The sequence below is a fragment of the Pavona decussata genome, unplaced genomic scaffold, assembly GCF_977016875.1.
Source record: "Pavona decussata unplaced genomic scaffold, jaPavDecu1.1 SCAFFOLD_233, whole genome shotgun sequence".
Lineage (NCBI taxonomy): Eukaryota > Metazoa > Cnidaria > Anthozoa > Scleractinia > Agariciidae > Pavona > Pavona decussata.
The window spans coordinates 2,508,956-2,531,048 of record NW_028145638.1 but is presented as its reverse complement, the minus strand read 5'-3'; the positions used below and the strand labels follow the sequence as shown (position 1 = coordinate 2,531,048).

At 39.9% G+C, this 22,093-nt stretch overlaps 2 protein-coding genes and 1 long non-coding RNA gene across 3 annotated transcripts; 1 reads left to right on the top strand and 2 right to left on the bottom strand.

The window, feature by feature from the left end:
* Window positions 1-2,711: 2,711 nt before the first annotated feature.
* On the bottom strand, window positions 2,712-7,145 carry LOC146458369 (tetratricopeptide repeat protein 28-like). Its single transcript, XM_085090788.1, has 2 exons — window positions 4,938-7,145; window positions 2,712-3,513 (listed from the first exon to the last, which is right to left on the bottom strand). Exon 1 carries the CDS (start codon window positions 6,998-7,000, stop codon window positions 4,940-4,942), a length of 2,061 nt encoding a protein of 686 aa, XP_084946914.1. The 5' UTR covers window positions 7,001-7,145; the 3' UTR covers window positions 2,712-3,513; window positions 4,938-4,939.
* Window positions 7,012-11,680, bottom strand: LOC146458368 (uncharacterized). The gene is made up of 3 exons (XM_085090789.1): window positions 11,449-11,680; window positions 9,939-10,087; window positions 7,012-8,936 (listed from the first exon to the last, which is right to left on the bottom strand). Exon 3 carries the CDS (start codon window positions 8,916-8,918, stop codon window positions 7,146-7,148), a length of 1,773 nt encoding a protein of 590 aa, XP_084946915.1. The 5' UTR covers window positions 8,919-8,936; window positions 9,939-10,087; window positions 11,449-11,680; the 3' UTR covers window positions 7,012-7,145.
* Window positions 11,681-17,156: 5,476 nt separating this feature from the next.
* Window positions 17,157-21,850, top strand: LOC146458367 (uncharacterized). Its single transcript, XR_014858247.1, has 4 exons — window positions 17,157-18,043; window positions 20,639-20,727; window positions 20,858-21,026; window positions 21,687-21,850. It is a non-coding gene; the product is annotated as an uncharacterized LOC146458367 (long non-coding RNA).
* Window positions 21,851-22,093: the final 243 nt, after the last annotated feature.

Sequence of the window (22,093 nt, the reverse complement as noted above, 5' to 3'; positions counted from 1 at the left end):
GCCAAGCGCGGGAAAACGCGTGCGGCGAAAACACGATTGGTTTTGGCTTGGATTCCTATTGGTTGAGAAAGTAACGCGAGTTTTGTTAACCAATCACAGATAGTAGTAATGCAAAACCAAAGCAAACGCGAAATTACTTTCGACACTCAATTGAAAAACCTCTCTATTCTAAGTAAACTGCCAGTTCCCTTCATTCTGTTATCAGGGGTAGAATGAACGGAATATTACTCTATTCATTCCGCAAACACAAGGAGCCCCAGAAGAACTTGTGAATACCGTCTTTTCCCGGAATAGTCGCAAAAGGACGAGCCCTTCGATAATCAGTACTGACATACCGGGGAGCAGGGATAGTGTACTGACTTAAAGGATTAAGTCGCTGGATGAAATCCTAAATTCATTTAGAATTAGGATGAAAGCTATTGAGCAAACTTTTTTATGTTCCTTTTTCATTTATTTTCAATACTTCAGGAAATCAATTTTTGGATTTTCCTTTTCAATTTTTAGCCTACACGTGAAAGTATTTAAGGTAATAGTTGCGGAAAAGTTCATAAATTTTACTATTTTCATATTTCGAGCAAGCGATAGTCTTTCTAGAAGCAAAATTTCATTCCAAGAACCAGGTGTTTCTGTATTTTTTTTCTCAGTTTGCTTCTAGTACGACTGTTGCGTAGGCGGGCAACGAAACAAAATTTTGGAGAAAAAAACTGACAACACGTTCCATGAACTTGTCTTTGTCGCTATTATTCCAAATCGCTTTAAATGTCGAATGTTGGTGAATTTCCGGGAAATGAATTCTTGGAGACCGCGCCCAAGTTTAGAAAGACAAAGATAAATTCGTCGTCGTGTGTGTTTACGTCCTCCATAAAACGCCCAATCTGGAAATTTCATGTCTTAGTCGTGCAGTGACGGCAAAGAAATGTATCAAAAGTGTAATACACGTGAAGAGTTGTTGTTTTGGTTTTTAAGCCCATTGCTTTTTTGACGTTCACGTTGTCGTCGCCGTTGTCGTTGCTAAAACTCCCTACTGTCAAGAATATATATGCACCAGTTAAGAGCCGGCCGTCATTACTAAACTTTCAGTTTGCGAACACTTGAAAAATGACAGCAAAGTATGACAGTATGTATAACAGCAAAGTTCAGCGGAAGAACTTATTTTCATATGCTTCTCAAAAGTTGGAACAACGATGGAGACTTTTCTATCAAAAAACTGAAATTTTCAAAGGGTCTGCTTTTGATCTGATCGATTGTTTTTTCACCCGCGGCCGTACGTGATGTTGACGAAATCATTTCTCAATATTTTGACAGATTTCATTAAGGCAAAGTTTTGCCGACAATTACAAACATCACGGACGCAGGAAAAACATTAACATAAACTTGTTACCGTATTTCAAAACTTTTAAACTGATAAGTTGAGCAAAGACACAATATAACAGGCCAAAAAGTATTTTGCGTTTCCAACAGTTATTGGTTTTTCGAGAATGTTCTAACTCCTTAATATTTACATTATTGATTGAGTTTAAGATACGGAAGGGAAAATGTTTGGCTCGAAGTCGAATGTAGATTTAGACGTAATGCGTAGGAAAGTCGTTTCAAGTTCGCCCTGCGTAGGAACCGAAGGTGTTAATTCTAGGTGGGACGCACGCGAATTTTCTCAATAGTATTGGGATGAAAGTGAGGGTGAGGGTGAGATCGCACAGGGACGAGGACTATGAAATTTGTATATTCGTGGAGAAAATTTTAGCGACATTCAGCTAAATTTCAAATTTTCTTGTCTAAACAAATGCTCGTTGTTAATAGTGCAGGCAATAACGGGTAAGATATATATTTTATGGCTATCAAGAAGGAAGGAATTCACATTTTTGAATATAAAAAATAAGACGCTAGGATCTTTTCCGAAACCGTTTGTAATGGTGTCATTGGATGAGTGTATAAATCACGGTGAATAAAGCAGTAGATCTGCACCCTTTAAAAGCCCTATTTTCACTGGACGCTGATAACCTGCAGTTGTTTTGTTTACTCGACCAACCATGTAAGACGTTGAAAACGGCACAGGTTGCCCCGATATAAAGGTGTTTTGGAATAAACTGAATCCCAGGCCGTCTGTACTTTTAGTATACGATTCTCACATTAATTGATATCGTGCTCAAGTGAATCAGGACGCAGAAAATATAATGGGAATCTTTTGATCGCATTCGTTACGAAGCGGTAATGTCGCCTCAAATGCTGGTCCGTGATTGGTTCATTTACTGTGACTGGCACAGGGGCACGTGGTAATGTTCGTCAGCAGGCCAAAGTTTTAAAACTTTTCATCGAAGCGCCGACCGCAGAGTTTTATATCATAGTTTTGGCTAGTTCCATAGTGCAGTTTTCTTTCCCAACGATAGATTGTAATATATGTATTTACTAAAAATTGAACGCATTCTATAGAACGTTGGTATACGATCCGTTGGCTGACGCGTGGAAAAAAAAAACTTTGTTAGGACACTTCCGCCACCACGGATATGCAAACGCATCCGTCTCTCAGAACAACCCAACCGTGGGGATAGTTGGATAAACATAAAAAGAAATGAAGTGATTGATTGGCTACAGGCGACCAGTAGAAGAGACTGGACTTCTCTATAGAACAGTGATGTAGATCCATTATGACCACAACGAATATGCCGAACAAGAAGTCTGTTCTTTAAAATCAGTAAACTGAGTAAAACTCCTCCTGTATGCCCTTGATTCACTAGTTAAGCCAACACAAAAACATCAAATTTGATAGCTTTCATTTGTACAGTTTCATTTACAGATAGTGCGTGCTTTCCGATGCAAAATAACAATGTTTGAATTTTTATCCTACAACTTGACTGGAAGGTAAGGATGTGACTTTCTTTGCAACTGTTGAAATTTAAACTTTACAGCATAATGAGTGCACTTAAGTGATTCCTAGGAAAAATTTGAAGTCATAAAATGGTTGTATTTATCATTCGTGCTAAATCTTACAAGAGCGAATGCACTATATGAAGTTACAGATTTTTTTGTTCAAGAAAAGTTGAACAAAACTACAGAAAAATTAAGTTCGAGCAAGGATTTAATTTTTCCGTTGAGCTGTATTGTCATTTTCGTTGTAACCTCCTCGTAAGTTTAGAACTTTGTTAAAAAAGAGGCATTCTTCCGAAACAGTAAACTGTTTATTTCCAAACGTCCAGGATCTCCCGTTGAGTAAATATGGTTCCATATCACCTCTTCCTTTTACCAAGCTTCTTAGTGACCAGGTTTCTTTTTGTCAGAACAATGACGGAACGTTCAAATGACAGGAATCAAATGTAAATAAAATTAGTACCGTAGGAAAGCAACAGACGAATGAACCGGCGAGGCATGCAAGCGTTCTCACTTGACGCCTTCAGTGCAGGTGATGGCTTGTTTTCACGTCACACATGGTTAGCTTTTCAATTTATCCCTGTGCAGTCTGATTCCAAGGCAACTGAGAATTTAACAGCTCTTCTCTTTTCTTGATAGAAACACCCGCCACTATAGAAACAACGCAAAAAACAATTTTTAAAACGGAAGAAAGTGAAATTCATAAGTACATAGGAGGTAGGAATCACAGTAGTGAAAAGAATGAAAGATTGATGGTAGAGTTTAAGCTCGATCACAAAATTAGAAACACGTGGTACTAAAGAAAGTTTAATTAACATAGGGAAGATAGGGTAAAGTTTCACTCGAGCCTAGGTGACTTACATGGTCGAGGCTAAGCCCGGTTTATGTAGCATTAAGCAACTGGGAGTATTGCTATACTGCCCCTGGATGGGATAAGTTAAGTGAAGGTCTTATTTCACCATAAGGGTAAAAAGCCTCATGACACTTCTCCTTTAAGTTCCAACATGTCATAAGCCTGATACAAAGAAACAAGCTGAGGGTCGGACGAGATCGAGTCGATTCAAAGTTAAGCATGTTTAGCCAAGTCTACCCATCGGTGGACATAATAGTTCCATTTATTATTATTACTTTTATTCTGTGAACTAGTGTAAAATACTTTAAATCTGTTACTACGTAAAGTTTTTGCAAAGTTCTTGTTACTTTTCTCAGGTGTTCCTGTATTTGGTTTGTCCCGCCTCGATTAGTTTTGTAACTATTTGTAGGACAAGCCATTCATTGTTAGTTTTCCGAATAAATTATTGTTGTTGCTGTTGAAGGGTCGTTACCTTTCATAACTTGGCTGTACAACTGAAGTTTTGCCAAGTTACTTGGCTGTACGGTAGGATGACTTAATCAATTTGGTTCCGCGGCAGATGTGAATTTCTAATGAGAAAGTCTCAGGATATGGCAGGGCGTACCACATTGAAGCGATTGTTCTACCTGCTACACGGCATGTAAGGTATGGCATTTGAAAGGAAATGCCCAGCTAACAAGAAAGCTTAAGGACGGTGCCTACTAATACTGAAGTATTTTTGTGCGGTTTAGGACTATGCGGGAAAAGCAGATCTTAGCAAGGCCTATTGGAATCCAAAAAGAAATTTGGGGGTAACCACGCATTTTTCAGAGATAATTAAGCAACAATATCTCTAAAAAGCGCCAAAATATAAAGCAATGTATGGGATTTTTTCCTAAATTGAAGCTTAATTTTCTCTGAAAAATGCATGGTTACCCCCAATTTTCTTTTGAGATACCTAAGGCATTTGGTAAGTTCTACTTTCTCCGTATAGGTTTAAGCCGCGCCAAAATATTCCTGTATTAGTAGGCACCACCCATAGGAAACCCGAGTATATCGCGATGCGCAGAACGTATGCGCAGTAACAATAGTAGGCACCGTCCTTAATTAAATTCGTTTCAACACGTACACACAGGAAGGGAGAATCTCCATTTATACATTCTGTCCATTCTGTCGAGGTAAAACAGACGTCTTGACAATAAGTTTAGTGAATCCAACCACATAGCGAAAAGTCTCTACTAACCTTCACTTTCCAAAATCAAATGTCACGTTATCTCCAATCAGCATAAATGGCGCCCACTCTTCCACGTCTGAAAAGCCATTAGCTCTCATCCACTTCATGGCCTGGTGAAGAGAATCGCTGGCACTTTCCCCACGAACAAGATGTTCATAGAAACGACTCATAAACAGCTCTGTTGCTTTGTCTTGTATGGCCCACAGGGCCACCAACACTGAGCGTGCACCGGATCCTAAGAAAGCTCGAGCGATTCCAACAACTCCCTCGGCACTGATCTGTCCACGTGCACTGTGGCAGCAGCTAAGAACAACTAGCTTTGCTCGCAATCGGACTTGTGCAATTTCAGCCATTCTCAATATGCAGTCTCCTTCTTGCGGAATGCCATTTGTGGGGTGTGGAGGGGCAAGAGCGATTTCTCCTCTTTCGGCATCACCGTGAGCAGCGAAATGTATCAGACTCACTGAGTCTATGCTTTGAAGAACGGCTTGCTTTGTTGCGTGCTCTCCTAACAAAGGCTGGACACCTAGCAGTCGTCCAATCATCTCTGCCTCCTTTCTGGCACAAGGCAATGCACACAATTTCTTAACACATCCATTGTAACATACCTTCCTTACTTCAGGCTCACCCACTATCAGTGCACCGGTCTGACTGTGATAGTCGGCTGGACTATCCTGAATGAGCTGCAGGATCGTCAAAGAAGGGACAATGCGGATCCTGAACGTCTCTGATAAATACTTTCCATTTTCGTCTTTTAACGCTGCGAATGGAATTTTGTACAAGACGCGATCAGGAACTATGATTATTTCGGGTTCCTCAAGTAAGTCAACCACAGGAGCGATGACCATTCTGTAACATTCAGAGAGAGTCGGGTCGGTATGTAGGTTTTCGTCATCCTCCAGTTCAACAAGGCGCACAACTACCTTGTTCTCTTCATTACTTGATTCAGTTGCCTGCTGTAGAGTGTTTGAAGGAAACAGGGATCGATCTTCGCAGATCTCTTGTGATAAGGAGCTCAAGTTCCTGAAAGTTTCGTTTCTGAAAACCTCATCCACTTTTCTTTCTAATCCTTTGTTACTGAAACAGTCATTTAAGTTAGTTTCGCGGAAAAGAATCTTCTTATTTGGCTTGAGAATAAAGAAGTTAAAGTACTGACATAAGTAAGAAATGTATAAGTAAGCACAGTCACTGTCTTCCTGTACCAGCTTGTCAATACGAACCAATGACTGTGGTTTGAGTGGTAGTTCTTTTTGCAGGGAGTACTGAGATGACACAATGTCTGCCAGAGCTCTAGCCCTTCCAAGTTCCAGAACGAAAAGAGCTAAATCAGGATCGAAATTTGCACAAAGCGCTACAAAAACTATACTGTAAAGCTGGTAGGAATGGACATACTTGTCGAAAAAGGAAATCTTAAATTGATCGTTCTGTCTTAGAGAATCTCGCATTTCCTCGCACATTTTTATGGATTCAAACAGAACACGAGCAGCATCAAATACATTTCCTTCCAGAAAACTGTCCATTGCAAGGCTAACAAGGGAACTGAGCTGCAGGTCAATGTATCCAATTTGGTTGCTCTTTTCAAGTCCTATCTCTTGGTGTTTTTTAGCTTTGGCAAGGTCACCACGAGATCGAAACACGCCTGCAAGATTTCTGTAACATGCTGCTTCCCCTTCTTTCTCGCCGATTTCCTTGACGATCGTAAGCGCCGTCTGATGATACTCTTCAGCCTTAACATATTGGCCTAGTGATGTATATACAATTCCTAAGCCTCCATAGCACGCTGCTTCTCCATTTTTGTTACCAGATTCTTTCCTCATCGAAAGCGCTTTCAGGAGGTATTCTTCAGCCATGCAATATTTACCATTGGAGGCGAACAAATTTCCTAGCTTCTGGTAACATGCTGCTTCTCCGCTTTTGAAGCCGGTTTCTTTCATGATGAGAGCTGCTTTCTTAAGATACTCCTCAGCCTTCTCATATTGACCAAGAAACATGAAGTCAGTTCCCAGGTCTTCGTACGACAATGCTTCTCCTCTTATGTCGCCTGCTTTCTTGTTGAGAGAAAGCGCTTTCATGTGATATTCTTGAGCACTGATATGTTGACCAAGCTGTCGAGAAGCAGTTCCTAGGTTGCTATAATCTTCGGCTTCTCCATGTTTGTCCCCAATTTCTTTTCTGATGGAAAGAGCTTTTTGGCAATATTCTTTAGCCTTTGCATTCTCACCAAGAAATTGAAACACAGCACTGAGATTTCTGCAGTCGTTTGCCTCGCCAATTTTGTCCCCTATTTCTTTTTTGATGGCAGCGGCTTTCTTTCTTTAGATTCTCTTTAGCCTTGTCATATTCGCAAAGAGAACGAAACACGGTGACTAGTCTTCCATAATCTGATGCTTCTTTACTTTTGTTGCCTCCATTTTCTTTGGTGATAGCAAGTGCTTTCTGGAGACATTCTACGGCTTTGATATAGTTACCACGATATTGAAACAGGGCTCCTAGGTTTCGGTATACTGTTGCTTCGGTTTCTGTGTCACCAATTTCTTTTGTAATCCCAAGAGCTTTATTGTGATATTCTTCAGCTCTCGTACAGTCACCAAGCCAATCAAACACAGTTGCCAGGTTTTCGTAAGATAATGCTTCTCCTTTTGTGGCGCCGATCTTTTTTCTGATAGCAAGTGCCTTCTCATGATATTCTTTACTCTTGATATGGTCACGCAGAGACTGGAACAAAACTCCCAAGTTATGATATCCGTTTGCTTCTCCTTCTTTGTTTCCAGTTTCTTTTCTCAAAGTGAGTGCTTTCACATGATATTCTTCTGCTTTCTCATAGTCATGAAGGGATTGAAACATAACCCCTAAGCCTTCGTAACATGATGCTTCCAAGTTTTTGTGCCCATTTTCTTTACTAATTGCGAGTGCTTTCTGAATATATCCTTCAACCTTGTCGTAGTCGCGAAGATTTTGAAACATTCTTCCTAGATTTATGTAAATTTCTGCGTTTCCTTTTTTGTTGCCAATTTGTTCGTTAATGGCAAGTGCCTTCTGAAGGTACTCCTGAGCCTTGACACAGTCACCAACAGATTCAAACATGACTCCTAGGTCATTGTAAGATGATGCCTCTTCATTTTTGTCGCCAGTTTCTTTACTTATTGCAAGTTTTTCCTGCAAGCATTTTTCAGCCTTGGCATACTCACCAAGAGAATTAAATAGATTTGCTAGGTTTCTGCACTCTGCTGCTTCTCCCTTTTTGTCGTCAATTTCTCTTCTTATCTGAATTGCTTTCTGAAAATGATCTTCAGCCTTAACATGGTCACGCTGAGATTGACACAACGCTCCCAAGTTTCCATACGATGTTGCTTCTATTTGTTTATTACCAATCTCTTTGCTGATCAAAAGTGCTTTCTCAAGAAATTCGCCAGCCTTGACATATTCACCAAGAGAGTGAAGCAGGACCCCGAGGTATCTAGAAGATGATGCTTCTTCTTCCTTATCACCAATTTCTCTAGAGATAGCAAGCGATTTCTCAAGATATTCTTTAGCCTTGACAAATTGACGAAGAAAATAAAACAAACCTCCTAAGCTACCATAATCTCTTGCTTCTCCCTTTCTGTCGCCAATTTCTTTACTGATCGCAAGTGCTTTCTCCAGGTACTCTTTAGTCTTCTCATATTTACTTTCAAAAAAATACAATTGCGCCAAACTGAAAGTTACCTTCCATTCCAGCAATACTTCTCTTCTGCTGAGGTAGCCCAGGAGCTTTCTGCCGTATTCTATCGCACTTGCGTGATCGTTGAGCAGAGCGTAACCCCGAAATATTTTCCAAAATGCAACAATGTAAATTACTCTGACAATTTCTTGTTCTTTTCTTACCGCTTTGTTGCAAAGTAAAATCAAGCATTCCTTGAATAACTCGATGGCTTTTAGAACACGACTGGTATTGAGAAGAAAATTGGCAACAAAAAAAGCAATATGGATGGCTCGCATAACGTTGACCATGGCATTCTCTTCTAAATCCTGTAAAAAGGAGAAATATAGTTACAGGGAGGACAAGGAGTAGTTTAAGAATAGAATAATAACGAGAACTGTCGGTTATCTGAAGGGTGAAGGGGTAGATGCGGTCGACAAAAGCAAGACGTTGAAAGGCCTTGAAGCTCCCACACTGAAACGTTTGGCTATCATCCATGCAGGTGGATATAAGGGTGGGGAAGGGGGGGGGGGGGGTTTAGATAGGAGTCAGCAACGTGGATGGGTAGTGTACAACTGGTTTACATACAGGTTCGGCATTAGCTACAAAAAATCGCACGAAAGCAACAACTTACAAGATTTATAAATGAATTACAAACAGCGGCGATAAACATAATAAACTTGTGAATTTTATATAACTTTCTGGTCACGTTCTCTTATCTGATTGGTCAATAAAAATGTTCCGATGCAAACGCGTCAGCATTTTCGTGCGACTTTTCGAACCTTTGTTTTGCAAGCGCGTAGGCACAAGTTTTACAAAAAATTCATTTCCTGACACTAATGTCCTTCTCTCTGAAACTGATTTCTTGCATCGATTTAGCCTCAGCCTTTATGGTTTTTATAAACATATAGTCTTATAGTTTTTGTTTCTCTGCTTAAATTTTTAGCGAAAATTTTTGCAGCTTCTTTTCTTGTGGGGAGGGGAATATAGTCAAGGGCCTGAGAGTATTTGATGGCGAACTTTTGAGTTTAGCCTCCAAAAATGTAGTCAAGCACCTGCCCAGTTGTTCAAAGCCCGATTAAGCTAATCCTGGATTAACGTGAACTTTGCTCCGAGTTTAAAAACATTTTTGTCATTCAGTCAAAGACATTTCTTAACCTTTAGCTTGAAGTAAGCCTTTAAAACCATTTTTAACGAGCGTGATGAGAACCTCGGTTAACTTTTAATCGTGGATTAGCGTTAATCAGCTTTCGAACAACCGCGCCCCGTTGTGTAAGCATGGAATTTTGTCGTGAGACATTTCCATGATGTGATCAGAGTTTTGCGGTTACCTGCTTAAGACGCGATAACGTTTGGAAATCAGCTAACAATAAATCCTCCAAAAAGACCAATACGCAGCAAGGGCATAACCTTTGTGGCTGCAAGGAGACGCCAAACAACCAAACACAACACTTGTCACCAACAGGAACTTTCACCTTCCCTAGACATTTTCAAGAGACACAGTGAAAGGTGCACATTATCTTCCAGTCAAAGCTAAAATCATCGCTAAAAAAAATCTTGGGAAGATTGCTTAGTTTTGCCTTGCCTTCACGTTCCTCCCCTCCTCTGTATCAATGTTGAGTTTCAACTGTAAATCCTTACGTATTATTGTTGGTGGGGAAGTCACCATTGAAGAGGGGGCTCGGGGAAACGACGAACAATTGCGTAAACAAACGTAACTAATTAAAAATTGCTATGCCGGGCTTGTTTCCTAACAATTGAAAACTGAAAATTGGCGATAACTGTAGGCTATTTTCATAATCCCTAAATAGCGTGACTCATATTGTCTTGCATGACTCTCCTGCCTCGCGTGACTGCTCTGTGATTTCGCAAGACTTTTCTTGCTTGACTGATTTGTTTCACACGAGTAGTCCGAGTCGATAATAATGTTTTTCCGAATTATTGAAATTGTGCAATTTCAGCTTATCAAACCTTTGTGAAATGTGAAACCTCGATTAAAAGTGTTCAGATTAGTGTCGGCTTCTATTTTATCAAGTCTATTATCATCTACCAGAAAGACGGAAGGCATGAAATCTTAAATAGTTCGCACAGCCGAGCCATTTCTAAAACCTAATACTTTCACAAGTATATAAACAGCACAGAGCTGTCCCAATCAGCTAAAGCGAGTGATATACGGTTCAACATCGTTCAACTTTTGTTGATCAACAAATGTTGAAAAATTATTGCGACTTTTTGACTTGTTGCGGCAACTTGTTGAACGGATTAGAGCCAAGCTCTATTTTCGTTCAACAACGTTCAACAACTTTCAACATGTTTTTATTTCAACGTTCAACATTACATGATACACTGTTCAACATTTGTTTAACAGCAGCTGCAACATTTGTTGCTCAACAAATGTTAAACCGTGTATCATTGGCTTAATAACAGGGGCACCCAACGACAGTTTTCTCTCAGATCCTCTGAAACGGAATTTTAGGCTATCTGGAGTGCTTTTAAAGTTCTGTAGGTTCAATTCAAGCCGCGCTATAGTATTTTTATCTGTTCGGTCATTCTAGGGGAACTTGAGTCTTTTCGAAATTATTAGGGCATTTTTGTCCATTTTCAGAAAACCTTAGGTCTTATTTCGTTCCGAAAATCTTAGCTGACCTTTTTTCGGTGTCCAAAACGACATTTTTATGAATTCGAAAACATTAGGCCGTAAATATCCCGTATCACGAACATTCGAGGTGAAAATCCCCTTAAGAAAATTGTAGGGGATTGAGGACCTTCCGAACAGATAATTTACCGAAAAGATCCGTTGGGTGCCCCTGTAATAATACCTCCAAATCGGAAAGGACTTACCGTTCAAGAAGAGACGTTCTTTGTGCGATCAAAATGAAACCGAAAGCAAAAGCAGGAATGTCAGGGAATTTCCCTTGAAATAAACACAGACTTCAGACTACTTGAGACTTTAGACCACTGCGTTTGGAAACCGATTTAAAAGTTGCCATGATTTCATTGTCCAAGGCGCGGATGAGAATAAACGGTCTGATTTTCAACCTCTTTCGATAAACAAAGAAACTGGGCAGCAAGTTTTCGGTAATGTGCGGTACCAAGGAAGACGTTTTATCGTCGCATGTATTAATCGGCCTAATTGAGTCGATGACGTATTTTAAAACACATTGAAAATACAGGCTTTAATCGAATTCCTGTTGATCAGGTTTTAGATCTACTGAGCCTCGCATCTACCTCAGACTGGGGAAGTGTTTTCTTTTGTGCGTTAATGATTCTTCATGTCGAATGCTTGTTGGCTAACAAGTCTATGGTGCAGTTCTGAACGATTTCATCGATTTTAAATCTTTTCGTCCATATACTTGATGAAGCGAAGCGTGGAAAAACTCTTCTACGACATCACTGAGCTGAATCCACGAACATTTTTAGCTACTGCGCTGCTATTTCACTTTCCGCAATTGAAATAAAAGTTGTCGTGAAATTTTTATTTTACTTTTCTGTGATTGTTCACTACTATGTATTATTTTGAGAAATATGATAAAAAAGATAGGTCTCCGTGTGCGCCAAGGAGCTATGATCCAATCGAGATCCAATCAAGTTACCACATAATCGCTTACAATATTCGCTTTCAAAAAATTTTAATCTGTTTTAATGCAGTCTATATTTGATCAGTTAACGATATTGCCATCGATCTGGTGTAACACTAGTTACAAAGATAAAGCAAAACACAGGGAGGCATACATAGAACAGTCTGAAACATAATCGAGAGATAATTAAAGGATGAATTTCTTTGCCGGGAAGCACAATATGAAGCAGCAACAACCCAAAACGTTTCATATGTGCGAGTTCTCAGTATCAGTATTTTATGCCCGCGAGTGGTGGGCAAGCTCGTATTTCTGGCAATAACTCGTTTTGGTGTCGTCAATCTTTTCTAAAAATTTTTAATCGCTAAGTTAAAATAACGAGATCATCAGTAAAAAAAAGAAAAAAAAAAGGTCACGGAGCTTGTTTTAGGAGAAAATGACGATTTAGTTATTGGCTGGGCACTAATGACGTCTAAATTATGCGCAGTGAGAATGCGCAATGCAATGCCGGTCTCCTCTTCAGGGTCCTCTCATCGAGTGAGGGAGTGAGAGGACTTTGGGAACGAGGTAGCGCTGTTCTCTGTGGTGCTGTTTGTTTTATGCTCTTCGAAGTAGCTCTGGCGTTTGAATCCGCGTGACCATGACATGTGAAAGCTTAATCCGATTGGTACTTCCATGATTTCAGAAATTATTTCTAAGAATTTTCGTCGTTCTCACATGTACAGTTCTCAGTTCAGAAACTTTTTGATGTCAGTCATGCAACTGAATTGTACTGTAAATTGTCTGAATTGTGAATAGAAATTTTCGGATTTTCAGTTTCCTGATTATCATCACAGCTCTTACTACAGATGGAGATGCATGCAGATACAATACCTCTAGCAGTTGGTAAGCCTCTGACCAACACTAGTTTAACTCTGTAACTAATAAGAAAACTATGTACAAGGGGATTTCGTTTGTACTCCTGAAGCTGGCTTGACAATTGCAAGTGGTCACAATTAGTGCCATCGGCAGAGGGAAGGGGGAGGGACGGGGAGGGAGGGAGGCAGACTAAATGCATGGATTTTGATGGCGTATCAATAAATTGCTGGTTATTAATTTCAGGAAAGCCATATTTATTTGTTTGTTTATTTCATTTATAACTTGAGGCAGGTCCAATTCAGCTTATGCTGGTTGTAATGGAGGCTATAGTTGGAGTTATAGCTGTAACCTTCTGGGAAAATGTATACCTGCCAACTCTCACGCATCATGCATGAGTCTCACGCCTGTGGACTAAAGACATTGGTCTCCGCCACACATCAAGGCTAATTTCTCACACCTGACTCACAAATCCGGACATGTTGTTCTAAAAAAAATTCATTTCATTTCAGATTTGTTATGTATTATTTTTTTGCTCTTTATAACAATCGCAAAAGCTTTCAAATGTCTACAGTCCATTCAAATCGTATATGTTCAAAGGTCGTTGGAATATCTTCAGACCTTTTGGCAATGTTCAGAAGTCTTCAGAAGTGGCTCAGACGTTTTCCGAAATCCCGGTCATGACAAGACAAAAATCTTGCGCATTTGACTTAGAAAAGGTAATGGCAGGTATAAAAATGCTGTTAACAGGTTTACGAATGTGATTTCTAAAACTTCCACAAGATAACACAAGATTGATACAAGAGAATTACTAACTAGTACTTTGGTTTCAAGTGCCTTCGTCACCTTTTGGTGGGAGCTCTCACCCCAGTCCCCTTAAGGCTTCAAGGGTAATATTGAGTGATGTTGATAACTAATTGACCTTTAATTGAGTCATAGTGTACTTTCACTAAAAATAGAACCTAGTGTTTTCTTTCCTTTTTACAGGGACAACTACTTGTGATTACCAAACATGGGAAAGTGAAGGGCATTGTCTCATCATTCATGTCCTTCCCTGCTTTTCAGCTAGTTACTTCATCATATGATTGTAAGTACATATTTGTAAGCTTTCTGAGAGCAAGCGGTAACTGGTCAAAATGCCCCAAAGACAAAATGTCCCCTAAATACTTGACATAACAACCCCAGAGACAAACAAGATATACATGTATATTGTTTGTTCTAAATGTGAGGAGCTACAAGCATCATTAGGGGGCGTTTTGTCTTAAGGTTGTTTTGACCGTACAGAGTGAGTGAGAGGATTTGCTCTGAGGAAATGTCAGCCCTAGAACCCCGGCCCTTTACCTTTAATTTTACCAAATTATACCTTCTCAATTCTGTTGGTAAAACTTAACATGATTTCCACTCCCAACCGACGCAGCCCCACAGTTTCTTTAGAAACTAGTAACCCATTATCTACTGCATTGATGTAGTGGAACTTTGTTAATACAACCAACAATATGGCATTAGAATAAGTTGTATTAACTTAAGTGACCAGTGTGGTTTTTAGGCCAAATAAAGTGTATGATTTTTTAAAAAGGCAAATGGATAAGTGGGATAGATGCCAAGTATAAGGGTACCCAGCACTCATTTTTTCTGGTTCTTTGATAAGGGTCACAATGATGGATATATTTCAATGATTTGGATGTAACGTCATTGCGGTACAGGAACAATAAGATTTTTCTCCTCTGGGACTTAACTTCCACTTTTATGCAAACAATATGAACAAATTTTCTTTGTTTTTTTTTTTTGTTTTGTTTTGTTTTGTTAGTGAGTGAGAGAGTGAGTGAGTGAGTGAGTGAGTGAGTGAGTGAGTGCGTGCGTGCGTGCGTGAGTGAGTGAGTGAGTGAGTGAGTGAGTGAGTGAGTGAGTGAGTGAGTGAGTGAGTGAGTGAGTGAGTGAGTGAGTGAGTGAGTGAGTGAGTGAGTGAGTGAGTGAGTGAGTGAGTAAGTCAGTGAGTGAGTGAGTCAGTGAGTCAGTGAGTGAGTGAGTGAGTGAGTGAGTGAGTGAGTGAGTGAGTGAGTGAGTGAGTGAGTGAGTGAGTGAGTCAGTCAGTCAGTGAGTGATGAGTGAGTGAGTGAGTCAGTCAGTCAGTGAGTGTCGGGGAGTGAGTGAGTCAGTGAGTGAGTGAGTCAGTGAGTGAGTGAGTGAGTGAGTGAGTCAGTCAGTCAGTCAGTGAGTGAGTGAGTGAGTGAGTGAGTGAGTGAGTCAGTGAGTGAGTGAGTGAGTGAGTCAGTGAGTCAGTGAGTGAGTGAGTGAGTGAGTGAGTGAGTGAGTGAGTGAGTGAGTCAGTGAGTGAGTGAGTGAGTGAGTGAGTGAGTGTCGAGTGAGTGAGTCAGTGAGTGATGAGTGAGTGAATGAGTGAGTCAGTCAGTCAGTCAGTCAGTCAGTGAGTGTCGGGGAGTGAATGAGTGAGTGAGTGAGTCAGTCAGTCAGTCAGTCAGTGAGTGAGTGAGTGAGTGAGTGAGTGAGTGAGTGAGTGAGTGAGTGTCGAGTGAGTGAGTCAGTGAGTCAGTGAGTGATGAGTGAGTGAATGAGTGAGTCAGTCAGTCAGTCAGTCAGTCAGTGAGTGTCAGGGAGTGAGTGAGTCTGTGAGTCAGTGAGTCAGTGAGTGAGTCAGTGAGTCAGTGAGTCAGTGAGTCAGTGAGTCAGTGAGTGAGTGAGTGAGTGAGTGAGTGAGTGTCGAGTGAGTGAGTCAGTGAGTCAGTGAGTGATGAGTGAGTGAATGAGTGAGTGAGTGAGTCAGTCAGTCAGTCAGTGAGTGTCGGGAAGTGAGTGAGTCAGTGAGTCAGTGAGTGAGTCAGTGAGTGAGTCAGTGAGAGAGTGAGAGAGTGAGTCAGTGAGTCAGTGAGTCAGTGAGTGAGTGAGTCAGTGAGTGAGTGAGTCAGTGAGTGAGTCAGTGAGTGAGTGAGTCAGTGAGTGAGTCAGTGAGTGAGTGAGTGAGTGAGTGAGTGAGTGAGTGAGTGAGTCAGTGAGTGAGTGAGTCAGTGAGTGAGTCAGTGAGTGAGTGAGTGAGTGAGTGAGTGAGTGAGTGAGTGAGTGAGCGAGTGAGTGAGTGAGTGAGTGAGTGAGAGAGTGAGTGAGTGAGTCAGTGAGTCAGTGAGTGATGAGTAAGTGAATGAGTCAGTGAGTCAGTGAGTCAGTGAGTCAGTCAGTCAGTCAGTCAGTGAGCCAGTCAGTCAGTCAGTCAGTCAGTCAGTCAGTCAGTGAATGAATGAATGAATGAATGAATGAATGAATGAATGAATGAATGAATGAATGAGCAGCCACAGCTGTAACTGAACAACAGACAGACAATGGCGTTATAAATGCCAAATCGAGACATGGATGAGAAGGGCTGCAAGTCGAGCGGTTCAAGTGGACCACACATAGACAAAACTGAACAGACAGCTGAACCTGCACCCCAACCAACCAACAGACAGCAAAGAAAGCAAACAGAAATAACAGCCCTTCAGAAACTTACTGAATGAGCAGCCACAGCTGTGACTGAACAAACAGACAGACAATAGAGCTCCACCACTTGTGACAAGTGAGTATCAAGACGACCGGAGGTATGGCGTGAATAGGAAGTCAGCCAGATGAAGGGTGTGCGAACAGATTAATATATGTTGATTGCATTGAGACTTCCAATGGTATGGGATTTGCAAAATTAAAATAATTTCTTTATAAAAATTTTATAATTTTAAAAAAGTTAATTTAATCATACCAGTTGGAGTTAATTAAATAAATAAATAAATGAATGGGGAATTTCAGTGGAGTCCATGGAGTGGCTGTTCTCTCCACTGTTTCCAGGTGGAATTAGAAATTGGAAATATTGGTTTTTGTAGAAGGAGGAAAACCGGAGTACCCAGGGAAAAACCCTCATCAATTTGGAGTAATGTAGTGATTTTTTTTATGAGAAATTTCATTTTTTTCTTCTTATTTTTTGGCTTATATATAGTAACTTCAATAATTTATTTTTAATAATAACTTGATTTTTTGGATAATAACTTGAACAAATTTTCTTTATTAAGAATTATTTATTTCTTCTGGATGATTTTTTATCTATCTTTTTTATATTCACGGAGGTACAACCAACATGCAGGTGTCATCGAGAGAATTAGGATAATTGTGGAGAAAATCTTTTTTTAATTAATTAAATACAAACTTATAACAAATAATATAAAATAATGAAATGGGAAATAGCTCAGGTCAGGCAAATATGATTTTTACTGTTATGTATTTTAACCCAGTGACATGTTTGATATTTATTTGTTTATTTATTTTCTTTTTTTTTTTTTCAAATTGGCCATCCAGGTTATGTTCATCTCAATACAGTTAATCCCGAGGAGAGTCTTGGGACGGACAGAATGGAGAAACAATCAGCATGCTCTCATCAGTGACATCAGTTAACTTCAAGTTCATGAACAGCAAGGCAAAGCTGCAAACAGAGCATCAGCTAGATCACTACAGTAAAATTGAGAAGGTTAAGGATGGTGCCTTTTATTGTGCATACGTTCTGCGCATCTCAAGATACTCAGGTTTCCTATGGGTGGTGCCTACTAAAACAGGGATATTTTTGCGCGGTTTATTAAACTACGTGGAGAGAGCAGAACTTAGCATTATAGTGCTTTCGGTATCCAAACAGAAAATTGGGGTAACCATGCATTTTTCAGAGATAATAAAGTTTCAATATTGAACAAAACGCCTTACATTGCTTTGTACTTTACTGCTTTTTAGAATAATTGTTGCTTACTTATCTCCGAAAAATGCGTGGTTACCCCCAATTTTCTTTTTGGATTCCAATTAAAAGTCCTTGCTAATATAATTTCTGCTTTTCCCTCACAGTCATTAACCGCACAAAATTACTTCGGTATTAGTAGGCACCGTCCTTAAGTACAGTAGAATGAAACAATTACTCCTGGGAATGATGACACCAAGCGGACCAAAAGTGGCAGTAGCTCAGGATGGGCAAGTGCAAGATGACATCGGTAAGTAATAATGCCAGCTTTAATAGTTGTGACTGTGCAGATGAATTCCTAAAGTAATGCATGTCCATTCAAATGATAGCTACCGAGTGCTCAGAACTTGCATGATGTACTGCTTAGTACGTATGCTATACAAGGTGGTTCTAACTTTTTGTGTCTGTAGTGTGACCATTCAAATGAAAGCTATCGAGCAGTACTTTCCTGTGGTGCTGTTTATTATGCGGCGGGTCTAAAACGCAGATTACAGGTCATAGGTAACAGGTACAACCCTAACTCTTACCTATCCCGAGGTTAGGTTACGATGGCGTTACAAGTCTTTCATTCCATCTCCAGTCCCCTCGGATAAACGGTATAAACGATTGTGTGACAGTTGCATAAAGCAGAAAATGGGCAGTGAACTAAAGCGAGAAATGTAAGATGTACAATATGAATACCAATAACATTAAAAGCCCGCTCTTTAATAAATACTATGTTTGACGTGAAAATCGACTTGTGCGTTAAGTGGCGTCTCTGGAAGCCAAACTACACAAGTTCTACATAAAGAAAAAATAACAACGTTTTCCACTGGTTCGTGCATGATTTGGAAGGTTGTGCATGGTGGGCAGGATAGTTGGACCTTTATTTTAGAAATCAAGGAATGTCTATCTTTCAATCAACTGGATAGCAGTGAGGAGCATTTCTTAACTACACCAATGGCTAAGAAAAGAACAGCTAAATACTGCTGCTCAGTAGCTCTCATTCGAATGATCACGCGTTATGATTTCATCTATAGACTCAAACGATAGAACCACCTTGTGTATCATAATAAACTGCACCCAGGAAAGTACTGCTCAGTAGCTCCCATTCGAATGATCACGCGTTATGATTTCATCCACTGACTCAAACGATAGAGCCACCTTGTGTATCATAATAAACAGCACCACCGTAAAGTACTGCTCACTAGCTTTCCATTTGTCATAATTCAGGCCAGCCAGACTGGTGAATTCGCAAACTGACTGCAACGATTTGAAGGATAAGTTTTATCTTAGTCCCTTGAATTTCTTCAAAATAGCGCCTACTATTTTCGGATCGATTGTTTCAAGATTTTACAGGATTTTACAGCACCATCCCTTCAAAATGACGTTTTTGATTTTAATACAGACTGGCCGGTCTGGCAAATGGAAAGCACTCTTAGTTTCGCACTGGCTCTTGTACCCTTGGGCCTATTTACAAGGTTACTATATATGGTCAGTAAAAAATCTGGGAAAACAGGTTTTTTTTTTCAAGGCCAGAGAAAAGTGCAGGAATTTGCCTCAAGTCCAGGAAATGTTACATTCTAGTTGAAAGTCAGTTAACAGTCAGGGAATTATTAATATTTTTTTATTCTAGCCACTAGGTCCGCGAAAGAGTTTCCTTGTTGGCAAAGTTTTTTTTTTGGCAAATAGCCACTAGGTCTACGAAAGAGCTTCCTTATTGGTAAAGTTTTTTTTTGGCAAAGTTGGCAAAGTTAATGCCGTTTCCAAAAATATTTATGAAGGAGTTGATTTCTGTCGCGTCGTCGCCGCCCTTTTTGCCAAAGGATTTGTCTTGGATGATCTTGATCAATGATAATAATAATAACTTTATTAACGTGTCAAGAAATGTAGCTGAGGGGAGAAGTCCCCTCTACTAATAGTGGACACCTAACTAAATTCTAAAAATTCTAAAAAATTCTAAAAAATGAATTAAAATTTACATCTTAAACCATATTAATAAAATTTCATACATCAATCGCAAAAAATCATGTAAACCCTAGTCATTCTCGGCATAGGTTGCAGCCTCGACAGTTACTGACATTTGCTGCTAGGGCAGTAAGGTCCTGATTACGTATGACTCTTTTAAATTGCTTGAGAGAGGGTTGATATCTTATTCTAGGAGTGAGATCATTCCACAGTTTAGGCCCTAGGTAACGAAGTGAGTGTTATCCATATGTCACCGAAGAGAATCGAGGTTGAACAAATTCTCGTTTTCTTAAGTAATACGAACCACTGTCTAATTGGAAAAGATTACAAAGTCTCTGTGGCAGTAATTCATACTTAATCTTATACATGAAGATGGCAATGTCCTGTAATCGTCTGTTGTATAACGATGGTATGTCTGCTTTTGCCAGTAGTTTCTCGTAGCTAGAATGTTTGTCCTTAAAAACTGCCCTGAGTCCTCTTACTTGTATGCGTTCAAGCTTTCTCCTATCGCTTGCCTTGCAGAAGTGCCAGGTGAGGTGGCAATAAGTAAGGTGTGGTAAGATAGCAGCTTTATAAAGCTGCAGCTTGGCTTCTGTTGGTATCAGGTTTTTCAGTCTCATAAGGACCCCAATCCTTTGGCTTGCTTTTTTACACACGTTGTTAATATGATGGTTAAAGTTCAGTTTACTATCTATCGTCACTCATAAAAGATTCAGCTTCTCTGTTCGACTCGATTTCGCTGCCTTGAAATAAAAATTGGTTTGTGTTTAGTGAAAAATCAGGGAATTTTATTACTCCCATGGGTGGTAACCAAGAGTTAACTTTATCTCACACATTCATTTACTAGTTAGAGATTTCTCTTCATACGAAAATGTTTCTTTTTCTATTTCTTTTTCAGTCTTCTGACTTTAAAGGTTCTCCGTGCTATGTCCAGGCTTCGGGGATGACTGAAAAATGATGTTCTTTTGAACGACAATCTTCTGGAAAGTGAGTAATGCAACGTCCGATCCTGCGGTAGACTGCCTTAGAACTTGTGTTGTTGATCGTCATCAAACGAATTTCATCAGTGTTACTTATGCGCAGGGCCTTAACATTGTCGCGGTTTTTCCTGTTGTAGTGATCCGCGAATGCCCGATGTATTTCCGTCCACACGTACTTCAAAGCAATCCTCTCCCGTGCGATTCATAACGATAGAGAGTTCCTGGCTCAACAGATGGTGATGGATTACTCGCTACTGGTCGGCGTTGATGAGGCCAGATCAGAACTCGTCACTGGAATTAAACTAGGTGAGTGTTTTGTACTATGACATTGAAATTTTGCAAGCTATTCTCGCTAAGTTGAGATTTTTAGAACACTGAACATCACAACTTGCACATTATCATATAGTTGTCGTCCAGAAGAACTCACTGTTCATGGCTGGCTAAAGAATGCTCCCGCTTAGGCGTTTTTGGCTCTAAAGTATATGACCATTCACGGATGCAGATAAGCCTGGTTTCATACGATGGCAACCACAGATGATCGCAAAATCAACGTCCGAAAATCCTGCTGTCGTATACAAACAAACTTCTGGGATCACTTGCGATCGTCTAAGTTCCTGTGATTGAACCACGTTCGTCTAGAAACACAGCTCTTGCGATGAAGCATGTAAGCATTTCTGGCCTAATCCTTGATCGTTTGTGCAGTAGTAAAACTGTGGAACAAGGTTAAGACAACTTGCTCATTCACCAGTTAGAAAAAGGTCGGAAATTAATCATTTTCTTCTTAAGAGCGGCTGAACAAACAATTTGTCGGAATTTATAACTGTCTTCGAAAAAGCCACGTTGTACAGGGTAATAAACACCATGACAGGAAATTACGGGTCAGAAGTTTTTATTTGAATGTTCACGCTATGTTTGAATCTCATTAAATTTACTCAAGGTTGGTGCATTGTTTTTTTTTTATTGCAGACTTTACTCGAACCTTCACCTGGGATTAGAAGCTGGAAATGTCACCAGAGCTGTACAGGACCCGATTCACTGAGGCCATGCATAGGTACTTCCTTATGGTCCCTGACAAATGGACTGACCTTAGAAATGACCTTGACTAAGGAACCTGATTACCTTGCTTTTTTAAAAGAGGGAAGGCAAAAAGGAATGAAATTTTCATTTCTTAAGGCTCTTGTTACTTATTGTAAAATACTGAGATTGAAACAGTATTATTTGAAAGTGAGAAATTTTCTAGCATAATATTGAGCATCAAAGGACACCTTCACTCAATAGTTTGTATTTAGGTGGCACACTTCCACAAACCTAAGAAAGTACTGCTCGGTAGCTTTCATTGGAATGGTCACACTTTGGCATTTCATCCACAGACT